Source organism: Chamaea fasciata, unplaced genomic scaffold, assembly GCF_029207755.1.
Source record: "Chamaea fasciata isolate MVZ Bird 193981 ecotype frontalis unplaced genomic scaffold, bChaFas1.0.hap1 SCAF_4, whole genome shotgun sequence".
Taxonomy (NCBI): domain Eukaryota; kingdom Metazoa; phylum Chordata; class Aves; order Passeriformes; family Sylviidae; genus Chamaea; species Chamaea fasciata.
In genome coordinates this window covers 44999694-45027294 of record NW_027094089.1, presented here as the reverse complement: position 1 = coordinate 45027294, position 27601 = coordinate 44999694, and the positions used below count along the sequence as shown (strand labels likewise).

At 42.5% G+C, this 27601-nt stretch overlaps 2 protein-coding genes across 2 annotated transcripts in view; one reads left to right on the top strand and one right to left on the bottom strand.

The window, feature by feature from the left end:
• Positions 1-6067, top strand: part of SNX30 (sorting nexin family member 30) — a 47895-nt gene extending 41828 nt beyond the window's left edge. The window contains exons 7-9 of the mRNA XM_066181420.1: positions 833-919; positions 2285-2437; positions 4598-6067. Coding sequence (XP_066037517.1) covers positions 833-919; positions 2285-2437; positions 4598-4657 — 300 coding nt within the window. The 3' untranslated portion in view covers positions 4658-6067. The remainder of the gene's footprint in view (positions 1-832; positions 920-2284; positions 2438-4597) is intronic.
• Positions 6068-10320: 4253 nt separating this feature from the next.
• SLC46A2 (solute carrier family 46 member 2) lies at positions 10321-17923 on the bottom strand. The gene is given in 5 exon segments (XM_066182388.1): positions 10321-10994; positions 12402-12558; positions 14165-14248; positions 15872-16973; positions 16976-17923. Coding segments are annotated over 5 exon segments (1617 nt in total). The 5' UTR covers positions 17192-17923; the 3' UTR covers positions 10321-10936.
• Positions 17924-27601: the final 9678 nt, after the last annotated feature.

The following is a 27601-nucleotide window of genomic DNA, read 5'->3' as shown; positions in this document are numbered from 1 at the left end:
GTTGCCTGTTCTTGCAGACACAAAACTGTTTATTTTTTAGTAAGTCATTCTTAGAAAGACTAATTCCTGTGGTTGTTTTCAAACTGTGAGACCGTAGTACAACCATAGTGAAGTTCTTTGTGGATATAGTACAACCTAAGGGTAGCATCTTCGGCTCTCTATTTTGAAAATGCTGTGTCAAGAAAATGTTTACTGCTTGAGAAGCTCAGGCAATCCAGTCCTTTTCATGTTGTCATTTTCATAATTTTATTTTTATTTTTTTTATGAAACCAACAACCTACTCAGTCTGCCCCCAGACTGTTCTAAAATAAAGGCTTACTTTTGCTCATCAGAATGGAACAGCTTGCTTTAAAGGATTCTGAAGAGTCTTTGCAAGTGAAAAGGGAGCTGAAATACCTTCTGTGGTGGTCTTGCTGTCTCTTAACCAATGCTGTTGTCTGTCCACTGCATGAGGATATCAGAAACTTTATATTAGTCCTTGTCAGCTTTGATGATTTTGTTTATATCCTTCTCATGGTAGTATTAGGTCAACTGATGAATTAAATTTACTTAGTCAGGGTTATATTGATGGTTTTCATCATGACAGCTTCTGTCTTGCACGCCTCCAGCTTGTCCAAATGTTGAATTTTATCTGCCCCTGCCAGTTGATGGTGAGCAAGTGCTGTTTGTTCTTAAAAGCTACTCCCTAAATGCTGGAAAATGGGACAAAGTAAATCTGGAAATCTGACTTTGGGCTTAATTGGCACTGAAGATGTATCACTTTAGAATTTCTTGTGGGCTGGGGGAAGGAATGGGAGGATCCCTTCACATCTCTCTTTTCTCTTGTCCATAGAATGTGTTGAAGAAGAGAGACCAAGTTCAAGCAGAGTATGAAGCAAAACTGGAAGCAGTAGCCTTGAAAAGAGAAGACCGTCCAAAGGTTAGCACTTAACATAGCTCTACAAAAACAGTTTGCACTTACACTACTTCCTGAAAAGAATGGAGAAGCAGAACTTGCTTTTTTTTCTGGATCTGGTGGCTTCTTTGCAGTATAAGCAGTTTCTGGCAGACCAGAAATTCATTGTTGGCAAACAGTTACAAGTTGGTGTGTTTCTGCCTAAATTTACTACCTTGCCAAACTGCAACATAGTATCCCACCTCTAACTTAATGTAGGTATCCATGAAAAGCCTCTTATGTAGTCTGTTCATCCTTTTCCTTCTTTCATGCCCGTCAGAAACGGAGTTGACTGAAATTATCAAGTATGAGAGGAGCCACCACAAAGTTCTTCATTTGTTCTTCATTCTGTGTTTTGCCTTTGTGCAAGTCACAGCTTTCAGAGCAAAAGTTCACTTCTCACTTTGGTACCAGGAGTCAGGAGTTTCCTCTTCTGAGCTCATGGGCTTAGTCTGCATGTCATTAGAGATTTCTGTATGTGTGGACCATGCAGCAATGAGAAGGGAAAAAATAGTGTTCGGTTTTCCTGCTTAACGCAATACTTGTAAATTGTTCCTGGTTTTGGCTGGTGGTATACATTATATTAGCTAAAATGTAAGCAAAGAACACCAACTTAGTTGGTCTAACGTGTGTGTACCTTGGGCCAGTGACTACTGTAAAAAATCCATTTAAATCTCTAGCTCAGCTTGCAGTAGGCTGTCCTTCAAGATTTCATTTGTTGCTTTTGCATGGTTGTGTGTCCATTGTTGAGCCTGAAAGTCCATGAGCCCATCCAGTGTTGATCACGAATGCTTTGCAGTTAAATTTTGTTCAGGAGGTCCATAAGGCTACAAGTGGAAGCTAGAAACTAAGGACTTAGAAATTTATTCTGCAGCTGTCAATACTGAGGTGTCTTATCCAGCTCTTTGATGAACCTAAATGTTTGTTGTTCTATACACACTGGTGTAAATTGGGACATTCCTACTGCAGCTGTAAAAGGGAAGCAGGAAATTTTGCTGTGGTGCCAAGCTGCTCAGTTGGAGCACTAGGGAATTGAACCTTGGTACCAGCTCTTACCAAATGGTTTTCCTGTGCCTTCAGCAAGTACTTCCTCCATGACTCTGTGTCAGGCATGGAGATGAACAAGCTAAGCGCTCACCACATCAAACAGCAAAAAACACAGTAAGCAATCTCATATCCTCTCTAGTTCAGAACTGTGGCTTTTCCCCTGCAGCCATAACTGAGTTGATTCAGGATAACTACTGGATTGTGAACTTACCCTTTCTTCTGTAGTTTTGCTCAGTAAGGTTCAAGCTCATTCAGCAATCTAGCACTTAGTAACAGTTTTAATCTTAATTTTGTTTCCTGCAGGTACCCACAGATGTTGAGAAATGTCAAGACAGAGTAGAGTGTTTCAATGCTGACCTGAAAGCAGATATGGAGAGATGGCAGAACAACAAAAGACAAGACTTTAGGCAGCTACTCATGGGGATGGCAGATAAAAACATCCAGTACTACGAGAAGGTATGTGTCATTGTTTGAGCACTGGCAGGAATAAGAGAAGTTTGTTTTCATCTGAAGTGGTTATCACTACATTGTTCAGGAAATCTTCACACTGTCTTGAAGACAAGCATATTAGAGATCTGAAGCTGCTCTTTGTCAGAGTTGGAAGTTGTGTTCAAGTGAACTCTGACATTAGTGGTCTTTTGCAAGTCAGCATTCTAGCAGCATTTTATCTTGCGTGCTTGTCTGTTTTCCACTTTTGAATTGAACAAATTACTGAGCAGCAGCAGTGATGAACAAAACCCCAGAACTGCACATTCTAGTAATACTACCAGAGTAGAAAAATCTCTTGATTCTGCCTTTCATGAACAAAACTACATGAGTTAATACACGCCCACACACTCGTATATAGATTACATCTGCTATGTATAAGTTATTCTAATCTCTGTCCTTTTGTGCGTTGTTCTGTCCCTTGTATACTAGTCCGGGAAATACCTAACCTTTGCCCTTTTTCAGTTGGTGCATTTGTACCTAAAGTTTGGTGTTAGGTTTTTTAATTTTTAATTAAAAGGGCCTTGACATTTAACTGTATATGCTTCCTGTCTAATTTTCCTTGGTTCTAGAACAGTGCAGCCCAATGCAATGGTTGATACCATAGGATCACAGAATAGTTTGGAAGGGATCTTAGAGGTCATGTAAGTTTCAACCTCCTGCCAGAGGCAGGAATGCCTTTCACTGGAGTCAGTGATTCGGAGCACCATCTAACATGAACCTAAAACATTTCCAGGGATAGAGTATTCACAGATTCTCTGGGCAAACTGTTCCAGTGTTCTCTCATCCTAAAAGTAAAGAATTCCTTCCTAATTGTATAATCTAAACCTGCTCTCTTCCAGTTTAAAGCAATTGTCCCTTGTCCTATCATGAGTCCTTGTAGAAAGTCCTCCTCCAGCTGTCTCACAAGTGCCCTTTAGGTATATTAAATATTTACGAAATATTAAACACTACTAGAGCTACTAGGCTTATGTGTTGCCTAGTAAACGGTACTTCATCTTGTCTGTTCAATTTTACACATCTACTTTACAAGCTTCTTCCTGTGCTACATTACCTCTCCATGTAACATTAGTATGCAGTACCTTTTCCCCTTACAGTGTCTTGTCACAGTTCTTAACTGCTCACACAGAACTTCCTTCACCCTGGTCTCTCAGTTCTAAGGCTGCTGTGGAGGGGGATATTAAAGACTGCACTGAACATCCAGCAGTGCCTCTTCCATTGAAAGTTAGATCTGTACCTTAGTTCTGCTTTTAGCCAGGAAGCTTTTTTGGTAAGAAACCAACCAGTCACTTTAGGGTACATAACTAGAAGTACTCTAGTCATCTGCAGTACAGTCAACAAGGTTAGAAGGACGATGTCTGTCAACAATGACTTGTGGATTAAGAGCTGCTGATGAGTTTGCCCATTTCCAGCATTTAAAAATTTGGATTCCACAGTCTGTATTTGTTCAGTTTGACTTCTGGGCTCTGTGTGGTTGAAATACAGTAACAACACACAGTACAAGGACTCTAGAAACTGTATGTATCTGGGAAAATGACTCCAAAGCCTGGAGTGGCTTTCTAATAACCCAGAAGCTACACTCTGCTTACAGTTTACTATACCAGGCACTACCAGTTCATCGTGTAGTGGAGTCGAGTCTCAGAGCCATACTGGAATACACTGTGTCTCAGAATTAACTTCCCTAAATGTGTGTTTTCTTTCAAATAAGTTTGCTGGAGGTAGTCTGTAATAGCTGGCATTGTGTCCAAATCAGCCTTCCCCCACAGTCACGCCACAGAGGTGTAAATTTCTACTCAAAACAGTTAATCTGCCTAGCTGAAAGCTGTGATGTTTTTCAGTTTAGAAAAATCTAGGTTAGTGTTTGGAAATCCTGGGTGTTCTGATGATTTTTAATGTCTTGGGCTAGCTGATGACTTTGGAAAACTTGAATTTGTTGAATTTGTTTGGAAGGTGCAGCACTTCTAACACTTCTTTGCTGTTTGACATTCTGGGTTTTTTCCCCCTTCTGTATTATCTATAAAGACCCACATTATGTTTATTCAACTTGCATGCTGTTGGTCTGGAAGGGTTGGTCAGAAGTTACATGAACCAATATAAAATCAATTTGTAAATCTTTCTCTCTTTCTTCAGTGCCTTACGGCGTGGGAGTCAATTATACCACTATTGCAAGACAAGCCAGAGACCAAATAAGAAGTACCTTCATGGACAGTCTAGCACTTCTGTGCTCAGTACCACTAGTCATACTGGAACTGTATGGAGGACTCTTTTCTGTTAAGTTAACTGAAATGACAGCTGCACTTAGTTTTTCAGAGTATCTGTTCCAGCCTATTTGAATTTTTTTTCCTCAATTTTTGTGTTTAAACTGGGGTATGTTTCATCTTTTTGAGTTGTCTTGAATGGTTCCTTCTTTATCCTATGGAGTGATTGGGGTTCATAGTGAAAGTGCATGGGGATCTTGATAAAATTTACCTCTCTAGTCTGGAAGGAACTGATGATTGGAACACTAAAAAGATGAAAATAAAACTCTACTGCAAGGTGCCAAATGACATCTTTATCATTCTGTTTTGTTTGCTTAAAAAAACCCCAATAATTATTTCTGTGATACAGTACTCCCTAACCAATCCTTATCGTTTTTTTTTTTTTTGGTGTTTTTTTTTTTTTTTTTTTTTTTTTTTTTTTTTTGAATGGACAAGGAAAGGCTGGGAAAGAATATTTTCTGTTTTGCTACCACCCATGTGCTCCCTCTGGATGAAATAGTCTCTGGCGACTTTTCTGTCTGGGAGTCGGGCTGGTTTTTGACAGACCATACCAACACCAGCTGCAGATAGCTGGTGATGCAAGCATGAACTGTGGTTTTTGTGGTTGTGGCATGCTGTTGGTCCATACTGAGTATCTTTGTTTACCTTGGTGATTATGAAGTAATGTCAGTTGACTGAAGTGTACTTGTGACTGACTTGGGAATCAAGACCAGCCTAGCTGTGGGAATGAGCTGGACTGCAGCCTTTCAAGGGTTGTGGGAATGGGGGAGGAAGTATGAGTCTTTAATTTTTCCAAAGCTAGCTCTGGAAGTTGCGTGGTGGAGATCTCTTACACCATGCTTTATGTATGGGTTTTACTAGAGCCACTTTAGGCTTGGTCACCTAAGATGCCTGCTGTAGTAACAGTAGAACTCTGTTTTCTCTCCCCACACTTTCTTTGCAGCAGCCGTAAGCCAAAAGGTGTCAAGTGCTTCCTTCCACCAAGTATCAGAGTGTGTGAAACTTGCCTTAAATGGGTTGGTGGGGGATAGATAGGTGCCCTATTAGGTACACATAGTATTCATACCTGTCTCTGCTGAACCACATGGCAAGTCTTTTAGGCCTGCTTTTGTTACTGATCTATTATCTTAGTAGTTTCTGCTGGCCTTTAGAACTGCAGCTGCTTCTGCAAGTCCCTTTTGTGTCCTTGCTCTTGCAGTCCAACCTCAAGTAAATGCCTACTTTGTGTTAATGGCCTTAGGAATGCTGATGTGATTTAACCGTCTTAGTGAGGGGGGCTGGGGCTCATATGAGTGTAATACTGGGATTTAGAGCAATAAATAACCCCGTGCTTACTGCTAAATTTGAGTGATTACTTGTTCTCTGGTAATATTCTTGCAAAGAATGTGAGTAGTGATTGATTTTGTGCAGCTTCTCTGTTCTCTTGTAACAACCTACCAGGTACTAGTCTGATTTGGAATTTATTCATAAACACCAACTGAACATGCAGTCACCCTTCTCAGCCTGGTGGCTTTATGGAACTCTCAAGATGAGTTATTACAGCACTGTGGTAGCTGTCAGGCTAATGAGATGGTGCTTTCTGCATGAAAAAGGAAAATATAAGACATTTAAAGAAATTTTTCTTTTTGGCTCAGCCATCATTGACAACTCTGTGGTACTAAACAAACTGTGTTTCTTGTTTTAAGGTCAGTTTGTCAATATACACTTTTTGGTGTAAATGAGAACTCTGGTTTAAGTTACTGTTAGGTTCGGAATCACAGATTCCTCTTGTTTGGGGGAAGTACTTAAGGGGATCATCTTGAAGCAATCTAGAATAAGCACTTGCCTCCTATCTAACAGTCTGTCCTTCAGGGTTACAGTCTTCCCCATTTTCGACAAAGAAAGGTCAACATGCTTTTTGAATTAGTTCAAATTAGTAGAGTAAATGGAATTTTGTAGTTGACTCTACAACATTCACTGGGACTCAAGCAAAATATATTTTGAACTAATATTTAGTCTTCCCACCATCTTATTAAAATAAACAGCACAAGCTGAGTAGAAAGAATTGTGGTTTTTTTCTACAAGTGGTTTCATCTGATGCCTTACAACACTGAGGGACTCTTCCTGCTTTGCTTTATGTCATACTGAAGTGGGTGTTGCTTCTGGGGAATTCAGAAATTAGCATCAAAGCTGTTCATGAGAAGCTTAATGGACAGTGGAGAGTATCAAGTGAAGTTGAAATCAACATGTAACTGTTGAGGCTGGAGCTTTTGAAGATCAGGATATCTTATGTGATCTGGACCAAAACCTCATAAGCTCTTACAAGGGATGTAAAACTTGACATTCAAAGGAGAAGTCCTCTGCAAGAATTGCTGCAGTGTAATAAGGGTGTGCATAGGTGGATCTCAGTTCCTACAGGCTGTGGAGTGGTCTGTTCTTACGAAGAGCTGTTGTAAATCACAGGGTGACTGAGGGAGAGGCTGTGGGTGAGGTGCGGGGAGGATCCTGACTATGATGTTTGGGGCAGCTATACCAGTCAGGAAGACTACCAAAGTTGCAGGAAATCCCTGTAAGATGTGCAAAGTGACACTCATATCACCTAACTGCAGGTGATTGAGTTAGAGGGGGTTGAGTCCTGAACTGAGAGTGAAACTCTTCAACATGTTATCCTGTAATCCTTACAGAATAAGAGTCTTTACTTTGAATGGTCCACACTTCCATGAGAGAAAGAGAAGATGTTGGTAAAGGGAAACAGGAATAATGCAGGAGCTTCATCTTTGAGTAATGTATTGAGTGTTAGGTCACTTAAGATGACTCTCTGGACGGACACCAAAATGACACCAAAAGTTGTTGGTGCCCTTTTTATGAGCCTGTTTAATATGTGGTTCTTTCAGCAGTCCTTGAATCAGCCCAGTTTTCCTCCTAATGCATAACCAGGGCAAGGCCCTTTCAGTGGATGCATAATTCACTGCTGCCCAGTTATTTCTGTATAGTTTCTGTGGTGTTTGTTTCTTCTCTTAAGCGGCACCAGCACAATAAAGCAAGCACTGAGATCTTGTTTCTGTCCTCAATAATGGACCATGCAGTGTTCATACCTTTATCAGGTTCTAAATCATGCAATAAACATAGATGTTAAAACATCATGGATTTTTCAGGTATACATTGAAAAATGAAAAGGTAGCATGTGTAGCCCTAAAGACACAAACAGTTTTGGTGTCAGTTGTATTAAAGAATAAAGTGTGACTCTTCACCGAAATCTACTTGGATTTTTGCTGCACTAAAACTTGTGCTAAGGATAAAGTTGTGGAATAACTGATACAAAGAAAGCATGAGTGGCAGAGACAGTTCTGTGGGGGTGCTGTGCAGTAGCCTTGAAGGAGTGGCTCTGCATAACCTGTTCATGACACGTATTGCTTCAGGTGTCAGTCCTGCAGATGCAAGGGTACAAAGGAATTCCTTCCCAGATCAGCAGGAACTGTTCATTATTTTAAGAGGAGGCATGCTTTTGTTAAAACTTGCACAATTTAACTGCATATTGTTATGATTATTGTTGCAGACTGTTGAAAATCCTTGCCCTGATTACCACTGAACAAAACTGTATAGACTAAGTTAGCTCATTAGATGTTCTGTCATCTTAAACTCTGAAGGTAGAACATTCTTTCCTTGGGTATGTTAACTTCTACTACAACAATACATAGGGAAAATGAGGACTTTTTATTTAAAGGCAGGCAAGTTGTTGGATGTTTTTTTTACCTCCTGCGAAGAAAAACTGGGAATCACTGGAATAACCTTGCCTTCTGGAAGACTGAATGTGGCATTTAAAACTTTTTGCAAATGCTGTTGAACCAATTTACAAACTAAAATGGCAGTGCTTAATGCTATGCTTATCACTTGGAAGTCTTGCTTAAGTATCTGACATATAGAAGTACTTAGAAATGAACTGGACAAATTTTAAGGTTGCATGCCTAAAGCACAGCAAATTTGCAGAACATAATGAATTTTCCAAAGAAGTATAAGTGGGTCACCCTTACATAAATGGCATGCTCAAACAATAAGGGCTAGTCACTGTCCTAGACTACTTTGAAGGTCTTGGTATTCTGTGCGTTGAAGCAAAACCGTTTCCTTAACCCTGGTGCTGGGATATGTATCCATACCTTCAGATCAAGCTGCAACATTGTGGCCAGTGCGACCACATTCCCACTGCACAAAGAGACAGGGTGCTGAGGGCCAGTCTTACAATAAGAGCCAAAGGGCTTTTGTCTACAGTACACAAAAATAAAGATGCACTGTCCTTGTTGTCGCTTCTCTGTGCCTGCATCCCTCTGTCCCCCCCTAACGTCTGGAGAGTTGGGCCATGCAGGTGAAGGCAAGCTGGCTGTGAGCTTCACACACTGTGTTAAAGATGTCAGTGATGGGGACCGAAACGGTGCTGGTTCCTTGTCCAGACTCTTCTGCTTTCACTCTATAAACCCACTCACCAGAACTAGAGTCACTGTTCATACCATTAAAATACAAAATGAAAGATGTGAAAAGACTTGTCTCTGTGTGAATTAGCTAGTTAACAAAGTAAAAATGAGAAGGAGGCTTTTGCTTCCTGTACTTGGTCAAATCTGGCAACTCTGCTCTTGGTCAGACTTGCAGGCTAGGAAATGTTGTCTTGCCTTCTGGTGCTGGCATGTTTCTATACCCTTTCATATTTCTCTTTAAATATACTTTGTGCATTGTTTACTATGGAGCTAGTATTGATGGAGAAAAATGCTTTGAGGTAAAACTGTTTGTAATTCTCTATTTGTGTGTACATTTTTTTTTAAATGCACCATTTGTTTACCTCAATTAATTTAAAGAAATGGACCAATAAATGTATTAAAAGATTACTCCTTTACTTAGAATAAAGTTTCATTTTTTGCAGTCTTCACTGGTGAAATTATGCGTGTGCTTATTTTGCTAAGCAGTTCACTCACTATCTTACTGCAGGAATACCCTTCCCCTAAAATCTTCTTCCACAGTTGATCTAAGTAGAAATCTGATCTATTCCTGCATTACTTCTGGTACTGAAAGTGAAGGAGTGGAGGAAAAACTTGGGGGTGAGGGGAGTGTGGACAGGGTGACAGCAACTTCCTCAGAACAAGGGACTGTGTAATGATGACCCAACTTCTGCTTGCTATACCCCTGGCTCAAACTGAAGCTGCCTGATTTGCCTGCAGATTATTTCAGTTATTTAAGGGCTTTTAACTTCCCTTTACTTAGTCCAGGACCTTGGAAGCCGCTTAATCTGTTTTAGTTCAATCAGCATGTAAGCAGACACATCCTTGTGAGACATGCCAGACTTTTGAGTCATGTTTGGATTTATGTGACATCATCTCATGCTAGTTGCTGTGTTGTATGAGGTTCCTTTCCAACCCAGATTAAAACTGAAGTAACACGGTGACTATTACATTGTATCAGTGTCCCTACACCTCCATAAATTCTGTAGGAGCTGTGTTCTCCACTTACCTGTTCTTAACCTGTTACAAGAGTAGCACACTGTGGTGGTGTGAGCTGAAACACCAGCATTAGCTCTTGAGTCTTAGTCCTCGCAGGAGCTCTGTTGAAGTACTGTCCAGGGACAGTGGGACAGTCTCCCAGAAATCAGGGTCATGAACATCTGTTCGGGGATGTTTTATTGTAGGAATTACTAAAATTCTGTTAATCTTACATATTTTTATGGTCGTATTTCTCTATTTAATGGTCTTGTACGTAACATTAATTGGCTGGGCTGATAACATCTGTAGGAGGTGGAGAGCTGGTGTGTCCTGCTGATGGCCCTGTGCACATGGCATGTGGCTTGCAGCCCCTTTTCATCAGCCAAAGTCACAGAACAGCCCTGAGATTTCTGAATGAACAGAAAAGAAGGAACTAATGGAAAACTGATCCTCTGCTTTCTGCTTCCATCTGAACAATGTGTCTAGAAATGCCATTTTCGTTTCTAGCCTATATTCTTGTCTCTCTTTGGTATTGCGAACCAGCCTAGCAAAAATCAGAATGCTCTGAGGACTACTGGTGTTCTATAGCCAATGCACATAGTCTCCAGGATGGGATGCATACTGCAAAAATAACAAGGCAAACATCACTTCCTGGGCAAATTTAATGGCTGAGAGATTGTGGCATGCTATGAAATGGAAATATGAATGCTATGTCTCCTGTTCTGGTGGTAACTGTAGGGACTAATAATAACAACCAGAAGATGCCTCTGTTACTCAGTCAGAATCTCAAGGGAGCCAGTGGTTGACCGTTGTTTGATGGCCACAAAGCTGTAAAGAACAATAAAAAATGCAGTTAATAAGAATTAGCAAACTACCTTCTCAAACTGCAGTTTGTTCTTTCCACGTCTATGTCTTAAACTTTGCTGAGTGCTGATGGGATTCCTTTCAGTCATCTGCCAGCCTCTCTTGTGTACAAGCAATGACATTTGCACCATTTGTCATCCTTCACTTTAATAACCCATGTTAGTACTGATAATGGTACTTCTATTTGGAACCTGTATTAAAAAGCATTTTGAGTACCTAGCAGTGACCTCTTTTAAAGAGATGGTTGTGCATAAGGAACAAGTCTTTTGTGTCTGGAAGATCTGAGGAGGAAAGCAGAGCCAGGGGAATGATGAGCAGGAAGTAGCCTTCCCCACACTAGTAGTCCTGAAGACTGGTTGTCAAATGCATTCACAAGCCCAGAAAGCCTTCAGTGCTCTGAATAAAACAGAGGTGGTGGTGGAGGAGCTTTCCTTAGTGTTGCTTTTCCTTCATCTCTAAGTGGTGCTGCTGAAGTCAGGATACATAGTGCTTTTAAACTTTGTACTACTATATTTTGTTTAAATTACAGCAGGGCTAGGCAAGAATTTTGCCTGGAATCAGGCATTAGCCTATCCTTTTATCTGAATAAAAATATTGTTATGTGGATTAAATACTGACGTCACAGTTCACTTCACACAGAAAGAATCTTGCTGTTTCTAGTAATACAACAAGCTGGAGAGTCTTGGGGAGGCTCCAATGGACAAAGTGAGATTTGGAGGGAGACCCTTCAAGAATTCTGTAAAAGTGGATGGAGGTTGTTTCAGCTTTCTCTGTTCAGATTAAGCTGGTTTTGTGCTTAAAAGTTGTTCCTGAAATTGTACCTCTCAGTCACTCCATGATGGTACAGTTGGGCAAATTCAGTGGACCAGAAAAGTAACTGTTTCCTTCACAGTGGTAATGGTTTCTCTTTGAAACACTTGAGGGAGACTCACTTTATTCTTTTCTGTTACAGTAAGTAACATATAATGGATTTTTTAAAAAAAATTTTACTTTGTGTATTGTTATTCCTTCATTCTACTTATTACTGTTTTCACAGTATCAAACACATCTGTGTGAATGTTTTGTCACATGGGATTATTAGCTGTTAAACTGCCAAATACTCTTCTACAGCAACTTATGTTACATTAAACAAAAATAAGATTAAAAAAACCACTGCCTAGACATTGCAACTTTCATTCTTTGAATCTTCTTGATACTTGTCAACTTGTTTCTGCAATTTTCCCCATTTTTACTTTTTTTAAAATTCACTTGGTGGGGGTGTTGTTTCCTTTTCAAAATTCTTTCCTATCTGTATTATATACTTTAGACCTAGAATAAGGAAGTACAGAGAAAATACATGTCCTTTTGAACAAAATCTTTCCTATTTCTTACCTTAAAGGGAGGAGACTCAGGCAGCCAACTAGAAAAGACAAAATGAAGCAGAAGCCACTGTACCAGTCCAGTGTGTTTTGATAGATCATGTTGTAGACTGTAGATGTCACTACTCCTGTGGTGACTAAAGACAGCTGCAGCAGGACAAACACCTTACCTGTAAGACAAGAACATAGTTTGTCACTGGAGATTATCAAATCAGCTGTGGTACCTCCCTGACAAATCCAGGATCACAATTGTGTAGTCATTGCTCCACTAACACCAGATGGCATGAGCTTGTATCTGCTTTTGTTCTAGACCTCAACTAAATTATTTTTCCTCCTTTTAGGCGTTGGACAAAAGATTCAACTGGAAAACTGTCTACATATAAAGGTAGCTGCCTGTAAGAGCAGCAATAAACTGGTCAGTTAAGTGCTCCTTTTCCTAGAGGTAGAAAAATTGTCTAGAGCTGACATCTTCAGGACAGGAGAAATTTTAGTCAAGGTCTTCTGGCCTAGGCTGGAAAAGCGGTTCACGGGGTTGAAATTACAATAATGCCTGGAATGGGTATGTGTGTGTTATTTGTATGTTTCGTGTGGAAGAAAGGCTGGAACTAAATTCTAGTTGAAACCACTCTTTACTGGAGGGTTTCTGTCATGGTAAATGGGTGAAAGGGAAGTTATGCAGCTCTGCTGGGACTTGCAGTGTGGGGGCAAGGTCAGGGCTGTGTGCTGTGCTTGCTGGCCTGGTAGCCTTCTGTAGCCAGTCAGCACCAGCAGCCACCCGCTAAGGAGAAGAGACTCCAGAAGGCAAGTGCTGCTCTGCTGCAGGGTCCTACTCGAGGTTTGGACTGACACCATCATCATCTGCAGCCCGTATGGTTCAAAATGGAGGTTAAAGATGTTTGATTTATAGTGCTTAATTTGGGGTGTGATCTACGCTGTTTGTGGCAGGTAGATGATATTGCTACGGTGGATGTTGAGGGAGCACAAGCAGTAGGAACGAACTGGTGACACAGCAGGGTCATGTTCATATGGCAGAAAGAAAAAGGATGTGAAGGATGCAGTGGAAACATGTTTGAAGGAGGTGTGAGCAGTTGTGGGATTGTGGTGCTGTTTGGCCAGTCCTGTATCTTGTGTATAAATCTAGCTCATTGGGGTAAAAATGGTAGGACTTAATATCCTGCTGTAAAATACATTTTATTAATTTTTAATACATATTTTAATGGAAAAGAATTCCAGCTGCCATTCCAAGAAACGTCAATTTCTATGCAAAAGTTATTCTTTGTACTTTAATCAGGCCTGACAGGAACAAACTGCCAAACACCCGAAGAAATGTTTAGAGAGCATAACTGAAAAAAAAAGCTGAAAATAATCCATGCTTCCCAGAACTGGAAGTAAAAGAAGCCAGATATAAATGATGTGAATGTCACAGTGCTTCAACTCAATGTCCTGCTTTTCTTGGTTCTCCCTGCAGTACTGTGTTTTTGGGCAGCACCTCAGTTCTTTTCCCCACCTTTGAACTATGCACTGATTGTAATCTTTTGAAGTATGTGCAAAAAATTCTGTGGATAAATGATGATGCAACCAAGGACAAGAAGATTAGATGTAAGAATCTTGTCCAGCAAGTTTCTCTGCTTCTCCTTTCCTGTTTGTGGTATCATCTGTTCTGGTATTATTACACAAAGCACAGATTGCAGCAATAACTTACCTTTCTCTCAGTACTCTGGGCAGAATAAAAGGATTTCAGGGAGCTTTGGTTGGTAAGGCAACCAAAATACTCACCATAGGATGATCCTTCAACATGCTTGGACAACATGGACCTGATGGTTGGTAAGGGGATGAGGGCAAACAGCATCACTGCCCGTGCTGTAATGCAATGAATTTTCAGTTATCACCAGTACCAGCTCTTTGTGACCCAACACAACCACTGCTTTTGAAGATTACATGCCTCTGGCTTGGGCAAGCACCTTGCTTCATCTTTTCTCATCCTTTGAGTGCCAAAAAGAGGTGAGAGCTCACTTCATCAGGGCAGATAAAGCCACCCATTGCTCCCATTAGCAGCGGTACTTTGCCCAAATTAGACACTGTCTCTTGTTCTCAGCCAGACATGCCAGTGTAGATGGGATCCTCACTCTCCTTTGAGATAGTGAGGATGATGATTTGTCTTAAAATGCAGAGAGAGCCCACTGTGCTACACAGCCCTGACAGGAGCAGTACCTTTATAACACTGTAACACACATCTGTCTTGTATCTTGGTGCTTCTGGCTTGCAGTGTTCTAGTCTCTGTCTACTGTGAAAATTTATGGGGAGCTGGAATTGCCTTCTTGTCAGCAGAACCAGCCTCAGCGAAGACTTGTTCCATGTCTAGTGTACCAAGATGTATCTGCATTGCAGGGAATATGCATCCTACACACTGCATAGCAGCATGTCTTCAGGATGAAGATGAGCTGAATTATTAAGCAAGCTCTTTTTTCTTCTTCTCTTTTTTTTTTTTCTTTTTCACTTTTTTTTAATCTTTTATTGATAATAGATTGATTGGCTAAACAAACAAAATCTTAAAATTTTCACTCAGTGTTTGGCTTAGTACACAAATGCAATATGCTATCATCTTTCCCTTTAGAATAATTCTGTTTAATTTTCAATTTCTCATTCCCTGTCAGGACAGACAGAAAAATCACTTCAGGACATGTATCTCCAGTGCCTTTCTCACTTCCAGAAGCAAAACCTTAAAGCCATGCAATAGACAATACTCTGAGATCGCTCTGCCACAATGAATGCAGATTCATGGATTCTGCATTCAATCCACAATGAATTGGATTTTTGTTTTCATCATGGGTTACCTCCTGAAAGTAAACTTGCCTTTCATTTGTCATAGGATGCTGCCTCATCTATTGTTACCAGTCCCTTAGTAGTTTGTGTACAGTGTGAGATTTGTAAACTACATTATTGTGATACTTCACAGCTCCAATATTCCATTAAGTTTACCATCAGCTGTAACTGCCTTCATATGACAAAAATAAATCACATCTTAAGATGTTCATGTAATAGGAAGCCTTTGCCTTTTTGCTTCTGTTGTAGCCTTAAGCCTTATATCAGAAGAAGCAAGTGCTTCCTATTGCTGCAGTGATGTGATCCTACTAGGACAGGGAGCCAGCAACAACTCCCAGTTCCCCAGAGTGTGAACATTGTTCTGCTCAGATCTGGTCTGTGACCAACTGATGAATCACAAGTCAATGGCCCTCAAACTAATCCTTAGCAGGAGTGTATGCCTCCTCAGGATATTGTAGTGTGCTGAGTCTTAAGAGTACTAAGGGAGATGTGGGGAATGAGGAATAATAAGAATGCTTTCTTTCAAATTGCCCATGTGATGATCTGCCTAACTCCCTCCTTGTAAACCCCTCATGAAGCAAAGCAAAAAGCTCTTCCAGTTATGTTGAAACACCCCTTTTTCAGTGTGTATTTGCTCATGTGAGTGGCTGTTCAACTCACCAATGTAGAACAGAAACGTCCACTGCACAAAGGCCATGATTAGGATGCCAGCGCTGAATGATACTACTCCAATCATGATCATGGTAATATCCCTCAGGTATCTGGAGAACATGAGTACCCCAAGGAAACTGGTGATGAAGATCACGTACCCAGCAGCATTGCCATGGCCAATCTCCACAGCATTCCAACCTAAAGGTTCCCGGAGCAAGAACAGTGGGAGTACGTTCATGGCACCAACCACAGCAAGGTCGTAGAGGATTGCTGCCACAAACAGCAGGATGATGATGAGTTTTGAGGGTGATACTGGAGTGGAGATGCTGCCCTCTGAAGGCTGGGAGCTCCCTGCTACTGCTGCTTCTGGTAGCTGACCACTCACCTCCTCTGCACGCTTGGCTTTGGCTGGGCAGGAAGCAGTGAGCTTGGGGACTGTGAGGACAAAAATGCTGTAGAGGAGACAGAAGGCATAGCAAGCAATGCTGCAGCACACCAGCACAGTGCCTTCTTGATAGCGGTCACTGAAGCCAACAAAGAGGTAGCCAGATGCCATGCTTCCCAAAAAGCCAGCGAGGCCGTACACCAGTTCAATAACGATGAGCCGCAGAGATCTCTTCCTTTCAGAGGATCCCAGGGATCCCAGAGCCATGATGCCTGCCCAAAGTGTGGTGAAGCCTCCTGTTAGCCCATTGAAGGCAGCAGCCCCATACATCACCTCAACTGGCGAGTCCAGCAGAATCACGAGGAGCAGGAGAGTTTTGGAGCCCAAATAACCAAGAAGAGGGATGCAGATGGGGATCTTCCGATGTATCCTGTCCCCCAGCTTGGACAAACCATAGGCTGACACCAGCGGGCTCAGGCCCAGAACTAGGTTGTAGATGATATAAAAATTAGATACAGCCTTCTGCTGAGCATCTTCCAGGATGTGGGAGGGAGCAGTGCTGTTGGTCTGGTTGTAGTAGTTCTTCACTACCAGCAGCAGTGCTGTGTCATAGAAGGCACTGGCCACTTGGGAACCTGCAACTACTGGCTCAATCCACGTCCTCATTGCCATTATTCCCACCATGCTGCTGGCCACCACCTCTTCTTGGAGAGGGCTGCTTTCAGCAGCACATGAAGAAACAGCATGTGAGGAAATAGCTTCTCAGGAGATCTGCTCTGTAGGCATGTTTGGAAACAAGCAGCGAAAGGAAAAGCAAAAGGTCTGCCGGGCTGCACAGGACCAGAGAGTTGTGCAAGAGATGATCTGGCTGGCAGGATATTCGCAGCTCTCCTCGCTATGTGTACACACACCTGCACATCCCTGCATGTCTCTGACTCACACATGGGAGGCTTTTGTACAGCCAGAGAACACGCTGCACTTGTTGACTGCTGCTGCTGCTCCTCTTCCTGGTATAGTTTCAACAGAGGTCAGATGACCTGGGGAATTTCTCTCTCACAGAAAAGGAAGTGAAAATCCCCTGATCAAGTAATTGCTGTAATTTGGGGTGGTGGTTTGTTTTTTGTTTGTTGACTTCTTGGGTGTTTTTTGTTGTTTTTTTTTTTTTTTTTTTCTTCTCCTTTTGGTATCTTCATGCATCAGAGAACTCTTGGAGCAGCTGGGGGAGTAGGGAATGGCTATGTGCCTTTTTATCAGGTCATTTGTGAATTCCCCTTTACTGCCAGCTCATTTTTCTTTTTTCTACACAAATATGTCATTGTCTCTTTTGCTTTTACCTGCTTCTGTCTTTCCTGTTGCTGCATCATGCCCCTTATGTCATTGTTGTTTCAATAATGCAGTCAGGAAATTATACCATTAAAAAGAAATTAAAAGGGAAAAGGTCCATTTTTGGTAACCTGTCTCCTGTGGCTGCCACTCTTCTTGCTGCATCCTTTGGCTTTACAATGTGGGAATCTGAAGAGGAGGAGAGAAGTTTATCCCAATTTATCCAGATTTATCCCAATTTATCCAAAGGTATCAGTGACCACTCTGTCCCAGTAATCAGCCAGCTCATCTGCAGGCTGAGGTGCGTGGGAGTCCACCTCTGGAGAAGAGTTTTCCAGCCCTAGCTCCTCAGGCTTGTGTATCTCTGCAGATGCTCATTTCCACAGACTCTCAAGCCTTGAAGTCAGCTTCCCATTTTGCTGCTGCCTAAGGAGCAGGTAAAGCAACCCACTCAAGCAGGGCCCCGTGGGCATGACAGTGCTGCTAGGCAGAGGCACAAGAAGCTCTTGGACCAGGAAATGGTGCAAGCAGGCTGCCAGCCCCAAGGACAATGCTTGCAGTCCCAGCTGCAGGAATTACTTGGAGGACATTTGGCAGTCTCAAAAATGCTAAATTAAATGATAATGATCTCATTCTGAACGGTTTAATAAGTTATAACAGGCAGAATAACAATTTGTTCTAGGAAGATTTATGGCCATTACTTTAAAAAATAAAGTAACAATGAATTTGAAAAAACAGTGTTAAAACCTCCATCTGTTGGACACTTTGTTGACTCAGGTGATATTTACTCAATGCCACGGCTCAAGGGTTTCTTTTTTTCACTCTGGTTGTGCAATAATTTTTGGCTTATATTTCAATTACAGGAAGCAAGATACAGGACCTAACAGGGAAAGGCATGGGGAACTGTCCGCTAGAATTATTTGTGCTAGAAAATTCCACCTTCATCAGAGAATTTTGGTTTTTCTTAGACCAAAATACTCTTTGCCAGCTCTAAATTAGTGTGCGTTGTTCCAACAGTTGCCTTTTTTCTTTTCCCCAGATTAGCTGCAAAAGGTGTCTAGTTTCTTCAGCTTTTATTGAGAAGTGGGACAGTTTTTTTTCAGCAAGCCCTGAAATATTTCCAGAGGAGGGAAATTCTAGACAGCCTTACTGAAAACCCCAAAGCATCAGCCTGTGACCCATTTAAGCAACAAAGGCAACCAAAAGAATTGCCACATTTTACTTCACTCAGAGAGCCTTGTGTCTCCCAAAAGAATTACAGGGAGAGAAATTACTTGTCCCATTCAAACTTCACTTTGGGACTTGTGGTCTGGTGCAAAGGAATCAAATTGCAGTGCAGAGGTATGTTACAGTCACTGCACTTGAGACACTGCAGATCTGCTCAACTCCTATATGAGGGATATTTTTCCTCCACACTTTGTTGCATATACAGACTGCTTGGCTTATTCAGCCAACCCTGTTCAGGCTTAGATAACTAATGAACTGTGCTGAATGTTACTAGTGATCTCATGAATTACATCGGTATTTCCAGGATATTCTGTTTGTTCACTCACATTAAATGTACTTTTTTGAACTAGTTCTAATGGAGGGATATATTTCCATGTCAGTAATTGCAAAACAATAAGTGCTAAAGTAAGAGTTAAGCTCAGACTCTGAAATATTTACTACAAAACAATTTTCACAAATCTCATTTAATTTGATGGCACAAAGTCTTCAAAATTACTATTACTATTATCTAGTAATTACTAAATACTATTATCTAGTATTTCTTCAGAGGTCCCTGTTCTTATAGTGTTAATATTTATAGGGACATTTTCATATGCTTTAAAATACATTCATGTAGCATAAGTATGGTGGAGCCTTAAGGGAGTGGCCCTTGACATTTAAGAAAAATGTACCTACAGAATCAGAGACTATCTTAGCAACAAAAATACAATGGTGTAACCTGGTGGAGAAGGAGCAGACTGTTTTAGGGCATTTCTCTCTACAGTGGTCTTGTCTGAAGGTCCACTAGAGGCAGGATCAGCATGTTTCACCAACTCTTCAACATTTGTCAGCCTGGCCAAACCAGAGGTGTTTTACATTTCTCTGTGGTGATGTTTTACCTTCTTAAGCAGTATTGCCATTTCTTTGTTTTCAAACTGTTTATGGCAGTTCCATCACTTTTTCTTTCTGAACAGAGTTCAGGGATTTCAGTATGCTGGGGGATCAAGGCTAGACAAGTACCAGCATTCTGGATCTGTGCTAATAGGATCTGTGATTTATAATCCTGCCTGGCAAGGCTTTTTGCCTCCAAGGTGGTAAATCAGGTCTAACTCCTCCTCCTCCTCCTGCTTGGTGTGTGCAGATCATCCTCTCCACTGTGGCTTTGTGGCAGTGGTAAAGTGGGGAAACATGACTAGAAACTGTTAAGTGCCTGGGTCTGATTCTGGATGGAGCTGCAGCCCCATTACAGCCCCAGAGGGAGGGAGAACTGGTTGAAAACACTGGGAGAAGCAGCTGTTTTAGTGATGGCTGGTTTTCCTTTGGAAAATACTTCATCATAAATTGATCAAAGCATTCTGTGATTTGGGAGATTGGCTTCCTCAGTGGCTGCCATCTAATCTAATTATATACAGCCCCTGTGCTCATAAGGTGTGTGGTTCTGCTCGTAGGGATGGGGGAGATGAAGGGAGAATGTGAGCTGCGTGGAAAGCCACGGGCACAGGGATGTGACATTCTAGTCCAGGCAGTTGACTTGTTGGATCCAGAGCCACTGATGGTGGAAGCTAATGCCTGGACAATGTAAAAAGACATTTACCAGCCTTGTTTTGTGGCTCTGAGAAACAATATCAAGGTTGTTTGGGAACTCGGGGGGGGGGGCTGGTGCCAGTGTCTGTGGCACAACAGCTGGTAAGGGCACCATTACTGTAATAAAATACAGGAACATGCCCTTACAGGTGCACACTGAGACCTCTGGGCCAGCAGTCTGGCATTTGGGAGTTGCAGCACCATCAGACATGCTGGGATCATCTATGGAAACCTCTGCTCCCCTCTGCGTCTCCTGGGAGGAAAAGGAAGTGCAGGCCACAGGCAGTGGGAGCACATTGGCACCTTTTTCCCCTGTGCCTTGAGGCCTCACCCACTGCTCCACATGAGCAAAGTCCAACGTGGTGTGCAGGCTACAAAAATGCTGAAGGGGGAATTTGCTCCATGGAGAGACCTCATGGGGTACACTGACATGAAGAATGGAGGAGAGGGGTGACCCCCCACAAGGGTAGGGAGGTCTGCAGCCCTCCTTTGGAAAAAGCTGGCACTCTCCACTGCTTCACCACCACTTTCGAAACAACATGGGAGAGCAGCAAGGGGCTGTGAATGGCAACACTGTCCAGTTTTCCTTCAGAATGGTCACTGGCTGACCAAGCAGCACCAGACACCTATGTTCCCTTGCTTTCACCACCAGTCATCATGGTTTTCTTTATTTTTCTCCATTCAGAATTTTTTGCTTACCTTGTTGGAGTCTCCTGTGAGCATATCCCCTGCTGAAAATAAAAACGCCATCCTCTGACAGATGCTTTTTTGCTGAGTCAGCTTTTTTCCTTTGGCTTGAGGAATAGTCTTGACAGCTAATTGTATGCCTTAACATTAATCCTCTCTATGCAAGCAGGAAAAAAAGGCTTCTTGCACTGCCTGGTGTCTGCCTGATCAGCTGGACCACAAAACAAATCCTGCTGTCACTCTTAGATAAGGCCCAGATAATCCTTGCACTAAACAAATTTTTTGTGTGTATGCACATCCTCCTTTTCATTTATATTCATGTGTTTTTTAAATTGTTGCCAAGGTATATATGTGTTTGGAACAGAAGCACTGCAAATTTTAAGTGTGCAGGCACCAATGGCCTTGAGAAATGGGATGAAATGAAATAAACTGTCTTAGCACTACAGCTTAAGAAATCCTATCTTGCATAGTAATGGATAGTCTGAAAAAAATGAAATAGCTATAGCAAAAACATGAGTATTGAAAAATTTCACTGCTGAATGAACTACAGTCATTAATGTATAAAAACTTGGTTCAAACCCACAGACTTCTCTTCCTAAGTGCTCTCTAAAGGTATTTTGAAATAATTTTGCCGGTCTACTTCATATTTTTGGTTTTTGTTTAGGTCTGGAAAACCTTTTGGCAATGGCGAATTGGTTCCAAAAAGCCTACAAAAACATTGAAATAATAATGTTTGCAAAAAACCATTAAGGGTGAATAAAATCTCTATAGAAATGTAAATTTGACTTGGGATTTATAAGTTTGGAGAGAGCATACTGGAAAGAATAATACGGCAGAATTAAGGAGGAGAAAGAAATAGTTAATCACCTGTCCTTAGAAGTGAGGGGAAGAAAGAAGAAAAAGAGAGCAAAGGAAAGAGAAGTGCTGATTTTTCTGGTCTGATAGGACCTTTGATAAATTAACACAGCCCTCGTCAAGTATAATTAGAGGGAATGTATATCTCTTCATAAGACTGAGACTCTACAAGAAGTAAGAAGAGTAGCTGCCAGAGGACATCAGGACGGTGGAGAGAAAAGGGATGGATCCACCCCATTTTCCTGGCTGAGAGGTTGAGACCATCAAAAGCATCATAAATGCATAAAGATTCAGGCTCTGCATTTCTGCTTTGTGCAAGACATAGTGCGTTTTCTGGAGAGGAGAGAAGGTATTTATTTCTTTAAGTCTTCTGGAGACACCCTTGCCTGATGGTAATCCATTCATTTTCACCTGACAGGTCTCAAGCTAGCTCCTTGCCCGGCTAAATTTCTGTTTTTCAGGCAGGTAAAGTTAATGCTGAAGCCATCACCTGTACTAAGCCCTCAGTGAATCCCCAGACATTCAGAGCAGGCAGATGGTAACTCACTCCACACAACCTCTCTGTTTACTCTGCTGGACTGGGTCCTGAGTAAAGAAATTTGCTATGGTTTTAGTCATTAAGATTTTTAATTTTTCTGCACTGTTTTATGCAGAACATCCTGTCATTGTTAAAAAGAACACATTCAGTCATTGTTAAAAAGAAAAAGCAAAAACCAAGAAATGCATACACAACCCAGATGCTGTGGCACACTCCAGTGACATTTCTAAGCCTTAGCATCCTTTTTTCCATACAGCAGCTCTTCACGTGGGGTGTGTTAACTCAACCTCAGCAGCTCAGAAATGGAAAACACAGGAAACTCAGTAACAAGCTCTCCTTGATTACAGAGCACCATCTGATCCTCTGTGGGCCACTCCCAGGGCCCTCAGCACAGGTGGTGCTGAATGCAGAGCCCACACACAGGTGGTTTTCGGCTACAAGGTTGCAGGGCAGTGCCTGTCACTGTCTCACTGCAAACAGGCTCCAGTGCCAGTGGAGGATTTCCAGACAACCTGTGCAACAAGGCACAGCAAATAATTGGGATAACCCTGTTTATAACATGTGCCATAGCCACACCTGGGTAATTATCCAGCTCATTTTGAGCTGGCAGGGTGGAGAGGTCCTTGAGACATAAGGGAAAGGTACCAGCATCCTCCATGAGGGTGGCTGGGAGGCTATGGGGAAGATATTCCTACTCATTTTGCTTCAAGGCAGCAGTGAAAAATGGTACCAATGGTATACTCTTCAGATAAGAGCGCAGAATAGTTCCTGGGTGGGCAAGCTGCAGTCCTGGTGCTGGAGAAGCCTTATCTGGAAAACAGCAAAGGCTGTTGAGGCTCTGCAACCCATGCAGAATTGTCACCTCCATGGGAAAACACAGGGAAGATGTGTCCGTAGCTCTCCAGGCCCACAACTCTGTATCAAAGTGCTCTAGGAGATAGCTCCAAACTCTGGAGCTCATGTAGACCGTGCATACTGCTTTGGAGAAGCAGCTACCTAGTACCCTCCCAGGCAGCTAAGAAATGAACAGCCTTGGTAGATTTTGTGTGTTCTTAGGGCTCCAGTACATGTATAAAAAGATATTGAAAGACATTTAAGGGACTTGAATACCGCACCTCTTCTCCTCTCTTTGCAGGATCCTGTTGGATCTGCAGGAAATTTCGGAGCTGAAGAGGGTAATTGGGTAAAGGGCATTAGGGAAGCAAGAAAGTCCAGGCAGCTTTCCAGCAATATTGCAGCTGCTAACTTTTTTACAGGCTGCATTTCTTCAGTGTCTAACAAGCACAGATAAATATAAATATACATACATATATATATATAAATATACATATACATGAAAATTTTACTGTGTGGCAAGACAGCAGCTGTTACTGGTGCTTGCTATTTCCTTAATGCTTCATTCCAGCACTGTAGAGTATTCAAGGCTACTCTCTGAGCTAAAACCTTTTCTTTTATGCCCCATTGTGTAGATGTTGAAATGGCCATACTATTTGAGAGCAGCACTGCTTCTTCCCGCTACAACCTCTGCATTTCTGGGCAATGGTTTCAAAGCTCCTGCTTAACTGCATGTGGGCAAGGGGGAGACATGTCCCAGCCATTTTACCCATTTCAGCATGGCTTTGTACCTTGGTCACCAGCCTAGAACCAGCCATGCTCTTGAAAGGAGGACTGCCAGCTATACCCACCTCCTGAAAAACTGCTAGCACCAGTTCCTGCAGGACCTGAGACACTCTAGTTTGCTGAAAACCAACAGGACACAGCTGAGGGTCATGTCATGTGCATGATCTTCCCCCCAGAGGACTGTGCTGTTCTTTCTCTGCTGTAGATGAGGCCGCTTTGCTGCAGCAGGGCAGCACCTTACGTAGGTGATGTTAGATCACGCCTCTCACTGCCACATGTGATATACTTCCACACCACCACTTTCCAAGGGTATAGAGCTGCCACCTTCAGGGGTTTTATGATGGAAGTCACCTCCAAGATGTCAGTGGAAACTATTAGCAGCTAGCAAGTAATGTCTGGCCATGAACTTTAAGGCACTCTCTGCAAGGACACATAACCGGGGCAGCCTAGGACAAAGCAGGAGGATGCCTGGGGAAAAAACTAAGCCTCTGACATTTTAAAACCACACTGATTTAATATTTCTATACAGGAAGGGAACAAGACATTAAGCAAGACTGGAAAAATAGAGCCCGTTGGGGTACTGAAATGCTGTTTTTATCCTTTAGTGCTTGACTATTTTTATAATAAATTCCTTGGAAACATCCAGCAAAGCTTAGACAGACTATATTGACGTATCTTTTATTTATAAATTCTGAGTCCTCATGTCAATAAATTATGAGGCTCAGGAACAATGATATCATTCAGCTATTTCCTGATTCCCTTCTGCTGAAGACTGACCCAGCAAACAATGACCAAGAACATGGCCAGCTGAGATGAATCTTGTCCTGTACCACCACAGTCCAGACCTGGCAGCAGATGAGACTTAGGCTGTAACTGGCAAGAGGTTTTTTTGTGGTTTCCAGAGAGCTTGGGTAAATACACTTTTTGCTGTACACTTTCCACCCCTGCTGAAACATTTCCTGATCATGCTTTCAGCTGACTTCTGAAATGGCTCCATCCATGAAAAATCCCCACCAGCAAGATTTTCCCCTATTTATCTTTCTGTTTTCCACTGTTTATACCACTCTGCTCTGACCTGCATTACTAATCCTCACTTTCTTTATACATCAAATCCCACAACTTGAAATGAACTTTTTTTTCCCAAACTACCCTCTGCACCACATACCAGCTCAGTCTCCCTTCTGTTCACCAGAACAAAAGTTTGAGTAGTTTTCCTAAAACACAGAATTAAAGAAAAGTCAAAATCATGCCCTTTCAGCATTTATAATGCAACCAAGAGAAGATTTTTGTTTCATGTGGCTCTCCCCCAACACCCTTTCAAGTCAGTCCTGCTAACATATCCACATCATTTTATAGTACACTGGCACACGCTCAGTCCATGAGCTTCCAGTTGAGTTTAGTGCTGTGTAGCCCTCCAAGAGCAAGGCCCTTACAGGTGTGTAGGTATCTAAGTGTTTTGGCACATTTGCATTTAGTCCATTTGAGGTTTAACTCATGGTTCTCAGTTTATCCATGGGATGATTTGGCAAAGAAGTGTAAATCCAGTGAAATACCTGAGGAAAGGAAACCAGCCTGGGAGGGAGTCTGTCTGGAAGCTGATGGGGCCTTGCAGTGGTGGTCAGTCAGGAGGTTCAGTGTAGGCAAGGTGAGATATGTCTGTGCCACAGTAACCACCTAGTCTTGCTCTACTTCAGCATCTTTCTTCTTTCACTCCAGTTAAATAGAGCTGAATACTTTCTGCCACCTCCACACTGTGTAGCGGGTTACAAAGCTGTCCAGCAAGTCAATTCTCATTGTGTATCTGGAAGCTCCACCTTTCTTCATGGAGATAATACTTAGCAAAGACTTCTTTCACCCTTTCTAATGACTGCAACACTTTTGAACACTGCAACATTGTTGCCTGCAACACTTCAGAATCCTTATGAGCACCCTGTGACTAGCTATTTTACCAAGGTTGTGTCATTATCCCTTGTGCTTTTGCTAATATTTTCCTGGCTTCTTGTGTTTCAGTTGCAGCTTGAGGGTTTGATGTTTATTTTAATATAAAACCAAGAGAGTTCAGATTTCTAAGATACTACGAAAGGAAGAAGTACTTGTGGGGGTCATTTCTACATAAGCATCCTGGCTCAGAGTCACAGTGACACCCCAGTGGGGATAGCATTGCCCTGGTCTGTCTGCGGCAGCTCGGTATGAAACCCTCCACATTTTGCAGAGCAGTTTCAAGCCTCCTGTTCCTGCCCCCTGCTCTGCATCCACCTTCTCAGCCACCAACAGTCTTCACAAGAGTTCAGTGCAGTAGGGCTCCTTGCCAAGTGTTCTGTGTGTCCAGCCACAATCCTGCACCAAGCTGCCAGCCAAGGCAACACAGCCTGCAGTTACTCCCAGCAGTGGCTTCCTGGTAGGGCTGGTGTGCCCCAGGAGCTCCTGTAGGAAGGGGTATGACCAGGGCACGGGGTATGCATTCTAAGCACAGCAGCTTTTTCTGGGGCCCCATCCCAACTGTCTCCCCACAGGAAGCTTAGGAGAAGTGCTATGGCTCTCTGCCTGATCCTCTGCTGGCCGCAGGAGGGCTTCCTGCATTAGCAGGGGTACTACTGCACTGAGCTCAGCACTGAACAGGCCCTGGGACCAGGGCATCACTCACCATGTCCCTCCCACGTACTGGCTCCCACCAGGATCTGGCTTCCAGGCGCCATCCTTGGAAATGAAGCTCTCACCACAGTCAGTGCAATCCCCCCTGCAGATGTCACTGCTGCTACACAAATCCCTCCCATGCGGTTTGCAGTAACAGAGAATGTGACAAGGTAGCTGGGCACATTTTTCTTCCTTCACCGATTTTTCTTGTCACTGCTCCCACACTTTAGATTGGAACAAGGCCTGAAATCATTTCCAGCTCCTGGCGGCATACCATTCTCAATTCACTGCAGAGCTGACAGATGTCTGGAATGGAGCAGGAGCTCTCACACTGCTTGCCATGTCTAGTGCTTACTGCAAAAGCTCTCTTCCTAAAGACCCCACTGATAAAGCAGTGGGGTACGACACCGATTACTCAGTGCTCAGCCAGAGCTAGCAGCACACCATGAGGTCTAGATGGCAGGCATCCTGGTTGTTTTTCTGCTGCTGCTTAGGTTGCTCGTTAGTATTTTGTTGTTTTTCCCCTTATGCTATTGCTGAAGTGACAGGACAGCCCTTGACTCTCAGTCTTGAGCCATGTGAAACACTGGGATGCTTTCAGCCTTGGCCTGGAAGCAGTGGGGGGCTGCACGCAGACTACGAGCAGTTTCCTGCACTGTCCCCCTCAGTCAATTCAGCAACCAGAACATAACTAGAAGTCTTTAGTGCTAAAGTTCATGCTTACATTTGTAGTTCTAGCCCTACCTAGCCCTGTCCCTCCACCCTGTTACAGCTTGTAGCACTCTGATTTGGTTTCCTTGCACTACAGATCCCTGTTTGTAAGGTTTTTTAATCTCTTGTGCCCAATCACAGCTAAAAACACTGAATGCTCTTCGCTCCTTTTAAAGCAGTTTCATCAAACCTGTCC